This window comes from Peromyscus leucopus, chromosome 3 (assembly GCF_004664715.2).
Source record: "Peromyscus leucopus breed LL Stock chromosome 3, UCI_PerLeu_2.1, whole genome shotgun sequence".
Lineage (NCBI taxonomy): Eukaryota > Metazoa > Chordata > Mammalia > Rodentia > Cricetidae > Peromyscus > Peromyscus leucopus.
Window position 1 is genome coordinate 49,190,523 of NC_051065.1, and position 12,088 is coordinate 49,202,610.

A 12,088-nucleotide genomic window follows, 5' to 3' on the forward strand; every position below is an offset into this window, starting at 1 on the left:
CTGTTTTGAAATCTGTCATTTAGAAATAGGCTACCCTGAAATTGCTTCATGTTCTTTTAAAATACAGACTTGACACACGGAATAATTACTACAATTTATGAATATTCTGTAAGTATATTAGTGAAGAATTTCTTTCTAATACTTTTCAACCCTCTGAGGCATTTAATCATCACAAGTTTATCAAAGGTTATACAAATTTACTCTACTCTAGGTGTTTAAAAGTTTCCATTTAGATACATATTTCTTTTGAGGGGAAGGGGTTTGAGATGGGGTTTCTCTGTGTAGCCCAGGCTGGCCTCAAACTCAGAGATCCCCTTGCCGCTGCCTCCCAAGTACTGGGATTAAAGGCATGTGCCACCAAGCCTGGCTGTAGATATACATTTCTAACATTGATTTATTTTAACTTATTCCATATCTTATATGCAAATTATGATATAAAAGACAGGGTATTTTGTTAAGTATGGGAATGAATCCTTTGAGTTCTGTATTGTAGGGAAACAAAATGACATTGTAGCTTCCTTCCATCAGATGCTCATTCAGTCAGGGTATCCCCAGAAGTGAGGGAGTTGCTGCCTCTTCCCGATCTGGACTCTGCTCTTCAACTGTAACTGGATTCTGAGTGGCAGTCTATTTCACATCTGCCAGGTCTAAATTAAACCTTAAATACTGATAAAAATGATGCCTATTTTTACTTATTCCTTCTCTTGAGCTTTGCTAAATTCAGTGAAATTGAATTCAATGAGAAAATTAATCATATAGTTGAGCCCTCACTTATCCCTGTAATTTCACCAGAGTCTGATCTTCCAGTAGATAATTTGGGGTGGTGAAATGGAAAGGAAATGTACTCACATGTGAAGCAACTTTTCAGTTCATCCAATTGTGAAATAAAAGTTATGAAGAAACTAAGCAAATATGTTAGGGAAAATACACTAAATGACCCAGTCTTTTAACAAATGTTGTCTTAAAAAGTAATGGGTTAAAACTCAAGATCATGAAGAGTTTTATCTTTTTTTCCCTTAAATTTGTAAATGAAAGAAGTTAGATGGGCATGATAACACATAAACACTTGTAATCCCAGCACTTGAGTTCAAGGCCAGGTGGTCCTACTTGAAGCTAGCCTAGACTAGCAAGATCCTGTCTCAAAAGGCCAGAAAAAGTTGTCTATAACTTTGGAAAAAAGGATTTCTCATTAAACCTTGAAGATTAAGAAAGACAAAGAACTACACAGAGTTACCTAGGCTTGAACTTGAGATCACAGTCTGATTATGCTCCCTACTTTAGGAGCCCACCCCATCGTCTGACGTCATCATTTTCAACTTTATGAGAATGAGACTGTATGGAAAATGTGTTAGTGGGATGAACATAGCATGATAATCAGGCTGTCTCAGGCAAAGGTGCTCACTCACCCTGCCTCACAGACACCCTCCTAGAGCCAGGTGTGCACTGGGTACTTACTTACTCGGTAATTTAAAACCTGGAGAATGGTGCAGGCTTTTAAATAGGGCTTGAAACTGAGTGTGATAGCATTTTGTGGACATACAGGGCTTCCATAAAAGACTACAAGGCAAATGCTTTGAAAACAGTGTTTTGAAACACAGACTTATTGTACATATGTTTTGATGTAAAGTGGGCATTTGGAGTTGGGGGGAAGCCTACAAAAAGAGCAGTTGTTTAAAACATACAGGCCATCAAAACACAAAACCTAGGTGACCTGGGTTTGTCTGGTATATGAGGCAGTTTGTCTTTTTTATATAGGTAAGGAATGACTTAAAATGATGCACTTTAATTCTGTTTTGACTGTTTTTAATCAGATTTATAGGTGCTACTTTTTATTTGTCATGCAGTGAAGAATTTGTTGTGTGATATAAGTTGGCTTAATTTGTAAATAAATCTCGTTTGCTGGTAGTTTGTCCATGAGTCCTGTACCATGGAAAGAGCTGGTGTTCTGTGCTCATAATTTTGGCCTGCTCAAGAGCCAGGAGCATGGGGGTAAGAATGTTCCTTTGTAGGTGCTTTACTCTGTATCTCAGCAATCAGTAGATGCACAACCATCATGTAGGGGTTTATCTTTTATAGGCTTTTATAGAAGTCTGGATGGGTTACACCTCTAAGGAACAGGTGTAATTATTGCAGATTTATTGTGTTATTCCCTGGGTCTTTCATACTGCCCTCCAGGGAGTTAAAACCTATCCTCCCACTAAAGAGGGACAAATTCACTTTTTCTTCTAAGAGCCTAAGAGGAGGAGCAGAGATTGAAATTTTGAATAGGATCAAACTGAAAATGTCCAGTCAGCCCCTGACATTTCTGGGGGAAGATTATTACTATTATGATTTTGTGTGTCCAGGAGGTCAGTAGTCCTTGAAGAGTACAGGGGTCAGACCACAAGAAATGAGAGGAAACATTTAGCTCTTCCTTTAGAGTGGAAAACACACAGGCCTTCCCACCCTCTTCCTTGTCCCTTGCCTTAGGGATCTGAATAAATGGAGTAGCAAAGGTTGTAGGCTTGACTCAGAGAGAGCTAAACTAATCAGGAAGGTTTGTTCCAGAATGTCGTTTCAAGGAGAAATGTTTGGAAATAAGTTTGATTGTGGCTGTGAGATTATTTTAAAATGAAACTATAAAACTACCAGTGTTTTATTTCTTATAAAGATTTTAGGGCTTAAAAAATCATCATTAATGACTTTCTTTAGCTATATTTTGTTTGAGCATTCTGCTTCCCAGTGGAAAATGGGCTGTACCATAGAACAAAGGTAAAAAGGTTGTTGGAAACATTAGGTCTAGTTCTTGGAATCGAGGCTGTTGACCTCAGCAGTGACTACAGCAGCTCCAGCCAGAATCTGAGGCAGCTGGCCACAATGGAGAGTGCAGGGAGGTTCCAGCATGCAGGTCTCCTTGCTGATCCTGGGCGTCTGTCACCCAGGGCAGCCAGTGATGATTTCCACAGTTTTATGACCCTTGGCTCTCATCCCAATAACAAATAAGTCATAAGCTACCCTCTTCCCCTTTGTAAAATTCCACTCTGCAATGTGGCCTTTCCACCAAGAACTTCTGAAACAGTGAGGACAGGGACCGGTGCCTCCAAAGCTTTGTGTGTAATCAGCTTATTTCTCCTCTCACATCCTCCTCTCTTTTTTCCTGACAGTGATTTGAAGAGTGACGAGCAAGGGACAGTCAAGGGACAGAAGTTGAAACAGATGTTAATTTTGCTTAGTCTTTTCCAGGGCTGGGTAGCTAAAAGCTAGGCAGTGCTCTTTTCTGTTTTGCTTCAAGGATGTCCAAACTTTTGACATTGTAACAAAATGTCATCTAAATTGTGTTGGGCCATATTCACAGGTGTGGAACACCTGAGGCCTGTGGCCCATAGGTTGGACATGTCTGGTTTATAGCACTTATAACTATATGAATAGTTAAGTGATACTAATAAATAGAGAATAGCCACTTTCTATATTTGTAGTATTAGGAAGATATTAGCATGAAAGGAGATGAAAATATGAGTACATAACAAACCAAGATAATCATGTCAGGCATATATAGACATATTAGTCATTGTACCCAGGTCAAGGTTGGAGTCGGCTTTCAAACCAGAAGGGAAATGTCTGTTGACCCATGGGTCACAGTAAAGGCAGATTCAGAGTAGGATTTCGGGTTAGACCCAGACCTGCCTCCAAGAAGTCAGAGCACGTGTGGCTGGAGCACGGCAGAGCATGACTCTCCAGCCCAGGATAGGAGCTGACTAGCCTCTGCTTTGGTATTGCTTTTTTTTTTTTTTTTTTTTTTTTTTTTAATTTTTTTTTTTCTTAATTTTAGAGTCTTAGTTTGTTTTGAGTTGGGGTCTTTCTGTGTAGCCCAGAATAGCCTCAAATTCTCAATTCTCCTGTCTTAGCCTTCCAAGCACTGGAAGTTTAGTCATGTACCATCATACCTGGTCCTCTCTCCCTCTTGCGTCTTAGAAATCTGTATTTGGATAGAGAAATACTGGCAGACTCTCCTCTAATTTCAAATTAGGCCTGCTTCTTTAGATATGTGTGATGGTGACAAAGCAGTCACAGGCTGTCTTCAGTCAGCAGTGGTCACTGTGCACTGTAAGCGTGACACGAAGAAGTCGGAGGCAGAAACAAAGGTATGTGAGGTATAATTGTAGTTCTTGGTGCCAGAATATGGTCTAGTTGTGGAAACATGACTTAAACGTGTAAATAGTATAAGAGAGAAACTGCTTGCCACATATGATGGCTCACACCTGTGATCCTAACTAGCACTGGGGAGATGGAGGCAGGAGGATCAGAAGTTCAAGGTCATTCTTGGCTATATAGTAAGTTTGAGGCCAGCCTGAACTACATGAGACTCTCAAAAACTCAGGCATAGGGCTCTAAACTGCATGACCTTTAGGGTAGTTGAGAGAAGCAGTGACTTCACGCCAGAAGGCCAATGTGCTGAGAGTGAATGAGGCAAGTACAGGAGGCGTTTTGTTCTAGGAAGACGTGTGGGACCAGGTCAGAGTCGAGACCTCTGGAAGATTAATGGTTGGAGAGGAAGCTAGCAGGTGTTTGGAATCAAGATGTATGTTGTCTCCTCAGCTTTATCTTCTGGATACTAAGGAGCCACCAGGAACTTTGGACAGATGGACATTGTTCAGAGGTTTATGTAGTAAGACAAATCTGGTGGTCAGATACAGGCACATTAAAGATCATTCAGGTAGAACAGGTTCCTGTATTTACTTTAGGGTTTCTTTTGAAAAGTAATAATTTCAGCTGGGGGTTGGTGGCTCATGCCTTTAATCCTAGCACTTGGGAGGCAAAGGCAGGTGGATATCTGTGAATTCAAGGATAGCCTGGTCTACCAAGCAGTTCCAGGACAGCCAGGACTGTTACACAGAGAAACCCTGTCTTGGAGGGGGAAAAGAAAAAAAAAAAAAGTAATAATTTCAACTTGGGAGTGGCAAAAAGAACAGGAATTAAAGAGTTGGATGCAAGAGACATTTTGCCCTATATGGTTATTTAAATACTTTTTAATTTAAAAAAAAGCCATTTTAAAGGAAGGAGGAATCTATCAAGACTGAGTATCTTTTGCCTGTTGAGGTAATGAAGACTTATCAGGGTAAATCCACAGTTTGGGAACTAAGTAACTAGATAAATACTTTATTAACAGAAATGGAAATGTTAGAATGCAGGATTAGATGGCTATGTTTTTGGGAAAACACAAGACGTTCAGCTTTGGAAGATCATCTTTGATTTAGCAGGAGACAGAAATTTATTGGTGGAACATTCAAGTGGGAACTTGGCCCATGATAAACATGTGGGAGTTGCCTCCATAGAGATGACTTCTTAAACTGTCTGGATGAATGATGCCTTCCAGAGGAAACAGAATACTGGAAGCACCAGCATTGTAAAGGAAGAAGAGGAGGAACTGCCTTAACCCTGTGTAATTAGCCATGGGCAGGAGGTAGGCAGTTACAGATTCACATTAGTGTAGATAAGAGCACCAAGAGGGAAGTGGTGGTCAGCAATGTCAGAAGCTACAGAGAGGTGAAGGAGAATAGGGCTGAATGGGCCTCTGGATTAGGCAATTAGGTAGTTATATACCTGATGAACACAGGTCTATGGTATTGGAATATGTTGGGGGAGAGGACTAAGAGTGAGCATTGAAGAAAAGAGTACAGCAAGCATCGATTTACAGGTAAGAAGGAAAGAGTGAAGAGGGGCCATGACTGTTACTCCTCCTGCCTTTCAGGGTGGAAGGTTGTGCATGCATGCTCACACTTGAAGGCAGAAGGGAGAGGTTAGGGCAGTGATTCATTTGGACAACCTTATTTAGTACCAGCTAAAGACTTTTATCCAATAAACTGGGAAAATCAATAGCTTCAAGGAAAAAGAATGGCAGAAACAGGATTCTAGAGAAAAATGGGAGAATATGGATTAGGAGACTATCAGAACCTGAGACTGACGTTGGGGTTCTGGACAAAATAGAAGATGCGGATCTGCTGAAGAGAGGGAGGATCCGGACAAGGGATGGGGTTAAAAGGGAGATGTTAAGTAATCATTCTAGATAATGCTGAGGGAGATGTAGATGTTAAATAATCAATCTAGATAATGCTGGGGGTAAGAACAGCTGAAGGTAGATGGTTAAGTATCAGGAAAGCTTGACAGACCGTCCACTTTCTAACTGCTTTTGTAAGAAGTGGTGCTGGGTGTGGGAAGAGGGCTCATTCAGTATGACACATGACACAGCGTGAGGACCTGGGTTCCATCTTTAGCATTCACCTAAAAGCCAAGTGTCTGTAAACCAAACACCAGGGAGGTGGAGACAGAAGATCTCTGGGGCTTGCTGGCTAGCCAGTCTAGTTGAATTGGTGAGCCACAAATTCACTGAGACTCGTCTCCAAAAATGTGGTGGTAGAGGAAGACACTGTTATCAATCTCTGGTCTCTATACACATATGCATGCACACTCAGACATATGTATACACGTGAACACACACACACACACACACACACACACACACACACACAATGGTTATCAGGGGCAGCTTAGAAGGTAATTGGTATTTGTTTCTTCTTGTACCTTTAAGGGTTTTCCCTTTCTTGTCACTGTAGTGGATTTTCCTTTATATGTTTATACATACATACATATATACACATACCACATTTTAAAAACTTTTCAATATTACCACAGTTATAAATTATATAGCTACTCTAGAAAGATTGCCTAGGTTGTAGATATGTCAGTATGAACATAGTTCTTTCTCTCAGCTTCCACTCTGTGTGTGTGTGTGTGTGTGTAGGCACAGGTTGACATCTGTGCCTTCTTTAATCACTTTCCACATTATTTTGAGATGAGTTCTCTCAGTGAATCTGGACCTCACCAATAAGGCTAGACTGGCTGCCAATAAACTCCAAGAATCCACTCATCTTTGCCTCCCCAGTGCTGGATAGGCAAAGCACTCTCTCTCTCTCTCTGTCTCTCTCTCTCTGTCTCTGTCTCTCTGTCTCTCTCTGTCTCTCTCTGTCTCTCTGTCTCTCTCTCTCTCTCTCTCTCTCTCTCTCTCTCTCTGTGTGTGTGTGTGTGTGTGTGTCTGTCTGTCTGTCTGTCAATGCTAGAAATCATGTTCAGTCCTTAATGCCTGCATTGTGAACACTTTATCTAGACTGAGCCATCTTCGCAGCATCTGAAATCTCAGGACTTTCTAGAGAAATTTATTAATGTACAGACTGACAAAATAGGTGAGCAAGGAGTCCATAATGGTGCTACTAGACCAGTCTGAAAGGCAATGCATGTTTTAAGCCAACTGAACACCAAATCATCCATCTATAACCTTATAGAATTCAAGATGACCAGGATGCCAGGTGGTAGGTAGTATGTCTTATTCAGAACACAGAAGATCATGAGAGGCCCCTGTGATGGGGTTTGTGTAGGAATGTGTTTCTTAAAAGTAGTAAACCTGGCCAGGCGTTAGTGGTGCATGCCTTTAATCCCAGCACTCGGGAGGCAGAGGCAGGTGGATCTCTGTGAGTTCGAGGTCAGCCTGGTCTACAGAGTGAGTTCCAAGATAGCCAGGGCTCCATGGAGAAACACTGTCTCAAAAACAAAACAAAACAAAACCAAAAACAAACAAACAAACAAAAAGTAGTAAACCTGGCTATTAGATTCTATTGAGAAAGGTAAGCTGACTACTTGGAGGAGCTAAGTCTGTAATATTTACCTGGGTACTGGATACAGTCTTCAGATTTGGCAAGGTGCAACATGAATAGGAATGAAGAATTTGTTTCTGCTGGAAGTATAATTACAAGAAAGAAATGGTGGACTAAGTCTCAGTTCTGTATCTGATTCTTGACTCTATTCCTGAGTCTCCTATCCTGCTAAGGCTGGTAGGTCTAACGGCAGAGCCTGGGAACCATTAGTCTCACAAACAAGGAGACTAGAATGTGCTTCTGAGTGAAATTGATTTGTTTTTGTCAAGCTGCTGCATTTTAAGTCATTATGCATGCATATGTGTACATGTGCTCGTGTGTACACATGCAGAACAAGAAATGTGTGGAGGTCAGAGGACAACACTAGGTGTTAGCCCTTCCTTTGGCCTTGTTTGAGAGATGGTGTCTTGTTGTTCATTGCTGCATATGCCAGATTAGCTAGTCCATGCACTTCCGGACGGTTTGTTGTCTATGTCATCTATCTTGCTGTGGGAGCTTTGGGATCACAGGTACATGTGACTGTGCCAGCTTTCATGGGTTGTGGGGATCTGAACTCAAGTGCTTATACTTACTTCAAAGCAATACTTCACCCACTAATCCATCTCCCCGGTCCTCAAGCTGCTTTTGAAGTAGAAGGACAATCTGATTAGAGCCTAATGAATCAATGGAGTTTATTCATGGAAGAGTAACTCAAATATGTATTTTTCCTTTTCTTTCCTCGTAGGTATGGCCTCACATGTACAAGTTTTCTCCCCTCACACCCTTCAATCAAGTGCCTTCTGTAGTGTGAAGAAACTGAAAGTAGAGCCGAGTTCCACCTGGGACATGACTGGGTACGGCTCCCACAGCAAAGTGTACAGCCAGAGCAAGAACATACCACCTGCTCAGCCAGCCTCCACAACCGTCAGCACCTCCTTGCCAATCCCAAACCCGAGCCTACCTTACGAGCAGACCATCATCTTCCCAGGAAGTACTGGACACATAGTTGTAACATCAGCAAGTAGCACTTCTGTCACCGGGCAAGTCCTCGGCGGACCACATAACCTAATGCGTCGAAGCACTGTGAGCCTCCTTGACACCTACCAAAAATGTGGACTCAAGCGAAAGAGTGAGGAGATTGAGAACACAAGCAGCGTGCAGATCATTGAAGAGCATCCACCCATGATTCAGAATAATGCCAGCGGGGCCACTGTAGCTACTGCCACCACATCCACTGCCACCTCCAAAAACAGTGGCTCCAACAGTGAAGGTGACTATCAGCTGGTACAGCATGAAGTGCTGTGCTCCATGACCAACACCTATGAGGTTTTAGAGTTTTTGGGCAGAGGGACATTTGGACAAGTGGTCAAGTGCTGGAAACGGGGCACCAATGAAATTGTGGCCATTAAGATCCTAAAGAACCACCCTTCCTATGCCCGACAAGGTCAGATTGAAGTGAGCATCCTAGCCCGGCTGAGCACAGAGAGCGCCGATGACTACAACTTTGTGCGGGCCTATGAGTGCTTCCAACACAAGAACCACACGTGCTTAGTCTTTGAGATGCTGGAGCAGAACCTCTATGACTTTCTGAAACAGAACAAGTTTAGCCCCTTGCCCCTCAAGTACATTCGCCCAGTCCTCCAGCAGGTAGCTACAGCCCTGATGAAACTCAAAAGCCTGGGTCTTATCCATGCTGACCTCAAACCAGAAAACATCATGCTGGTAGATCCATCCAGACAGCCATACCGAGTGAAGGTCATTGACTTCGGTTCAGCCAGTCATGTGTCCAAAGCCGTCTGCTCTACCTACTTGCAATCCAGATACTACAGGTAAGACTGTTTCCATGGAGATGGTCATAGGGTGCGGGAGGTCCAGTAGCATCCACAGGGATGTACAGAGAGAGTCTCCATGGGGAGATACAAACATAACTAGTGGTGGCTACCAGAAAGAGATCGTAACATGGAGGCTGGAGAGATGGCTCCGTGGTTAAGAGCACTTGCTGCTCGTACAGAGGACTTCAGTTTGGTTCCCAACACTCATGTGATAGCTCCCAATGATCAGTAAATCTAGTTCCAGGGGATCCATCACTTTCTTATAGACTCCAGACATATACGTGGTATACATACATACATTCAGGCAAACACTATTATCCATAAAAATAAATAAATGGTTTTAAAAACAAAAAGAGAGACCTTCATGAAGTTGGAAAATTAGAGAACATGAGATGGGAGTGACAGTGAGAAGTCAGCTAAGAAGGCATCCAGGTAACACTCTTGGGCTGCTATTGAGAGTTGGGAAGAATTTTGGGAGCTAGGTGAAGAGCAGAGTGAAGAAGTCAGGTCCTTCTTGATAGAGAGGATCCAGATAGCTAGAACAGGGAGAGCTGTGCCAATAACAGGCACAGGGTAGCACCATGTAAGACTCATTTAGGAGATGAGGATGAAGTGCCTGGCCAGACCAGAGGATTTGTGAGTGGTACCTGGAACAGGTCCTGGAAGCCTGGAACAAGCAAGGGTTTGTGGGAGGGGTAATAGTTTGATAGCAGTGTTCTGAGAAGGCTATTATGTTCCTGTGGAAGAGGCAGGAGGAAGGGAAGATCTTTGTCCTGGGGCCAGTTGCTCCCTCCCATGATAAGTTTATGTCAGGAAACATTATCTACCCCTGCCACCTTTGTGCGCCACTTTTTTTTTAATTGTAAGAAAATACCCAAGTTTGGATAATTTTGTAAAGAAAAGAGGTTTATTTAGCTCAAAGTTCAAGGTCATGATGCTATCAACAGCCTTATGGTAGATGGCCCCACAGTGGTGGGAACATGCATAGGAATAAGAGCTCACATGGCTATATAGGAAAAAATGTAATGGTTCAAGGTTAGGATCCAGCTTTAAAGACAACTTTTGTTGAGGAGAACTAACTCAGGAGTTTTTAACCTTAATTCCTTCTAAAGACAGCACTGATCATGAACTTCGACTAGGCCTTACCATCTCCCAACATCTCTACACTGAGGACCGTTCTTTGAACTGATGACCTTTGGTGGTGGTGATGGGGGAACGACACAAACTACACTCTAGCAAGAAAATTTACACATTCAAACATCACACAAGTGTTTATCTCATTTCTAAGATGGGCCTTGCACAATGCTAGCTAGCTCCAAGGATATAAACCTAGCCCTGGCCATCCCAGAGTCTCCAGCATGCTGCAGGCTTTGACATTAGTAGAATCCAGAACTGGACTGACCCCTATACTCATTAGGCTGAGCGATTTGTGCTCACTGCCTAACTTCTATATCCATATACTCTCATTTCCTGACCTACGAGCTGGAAGCTGGGGTTTTAAACCAGGTCCAGGGTGCTGTTGGACCATCACATGCTGTGATACAGCCTAGCGCTATGTGCAGTGACCAGATTGGGAGACACAGCATCAGGAGGTAATGGAAGCAAGGTTTCAGGGTTGTAGATGGCAAAGAGCTGTACTGGAAGTAGTAGCGACCAGTCCCACAGAGGCAGAAATTGCCAAGAAAAGAAACTCAAAACTCCCATGAGAAAGTAGGCCGACCCACCCTCAAGAGGTTGACTTGGGGCAGTAGTAGGAGACTCCCAGGACTTCTTGCTTCATGAAACCTCCTGTCCTATACCCTGAGGGTGGATATGCTTTCCCACCTCCTTCAAGGATCCAAAAGGAAGACTGGACAGACGAGCGACCATGACTTACTCTGAAGCTGACCAGCAGTCTTCGTCTATCTGGGCTCCCCATCCTGACTTCCCCTCTCACGGAGTCAGTCGCTGCTCGCAGCACTGTTGTATGTCCCCTCCTGGCTTGTCCGTGCTTCCCACCTTCAGCCTGCAGCCATGCCTTCCTCTCTGTCTTGTATTTTGATCTGACTCAAGGGATGGGTCTCAGATCTTCTCTCTTCTTCTTAAGATTGATTCCTGAGTTGTAGGAGCTCTTGTCTCACCCTGGAATCTGATATGGGACAGTGATGGCTTTCTCTCTGAATTCAGATATACATACAGCCCTCTGCTCTTAAGAGGAGTTCTCATAGGCTGTGAGGATAAATCTACTGCTGCTCGCTCTCTTTTCACCATTCGACCTGGAGGGGAGCCACGGGCACACTGCTGGAGCCATCCAGGAAGGTGGAGCCTGGACAGTGGGGAACTGTACCCCTCCTTGGTAGAGAAGGAGGCTGACAACCCATATTCTCTGGAGAGTGCCTGGCCCTTCCTTAAAAGCCAACACAGTATGGTTCATCACAGGGAAACAGCTTTGCCTAGAGGAGGCTATTGCTGGGGTACTCTCTAGTTACTGCAAAATGGAGGCTGTTGCTGTCATTTTATATTTAGACTTACAAATTCAGGATGCCAAAGGCTATTTCTTCCCAGTTCTTGGCCTGAATATAGGGAAAACTGTGCCAAGTCAAGGGCCGTGTG

The 12,088-nt window shown here is 43.2% G+C and overlaps 1 protein-coding gene across 6 annotated transcripts in view; it reads left to right on the top strand.

Moving 5' to 3' along the window:
* Hipk2 (homeodomain interacting protein kinase 2) overlaps positions 1 to 12,088 on the top strand; it is a 192,456-nt gene that overhangs the window by 48,087 nt on the left and 132,281 nt on the right. For all 6 annotated transcript variants that reach the window (XM_028889298.2, XM_028889301.2, XM_028889302.2 and 3 more), the window contains exon 2: positions 8,410 to 9,493. In XM_028889298.2, the coding sequence (XP_028745131.1) occupies positions 8,410 to 9,493 (1,084 nt within the window). The remainder of the gene's footprint in view (positions 1 to 8,409; positions 9,494 to 12,088) is intronic.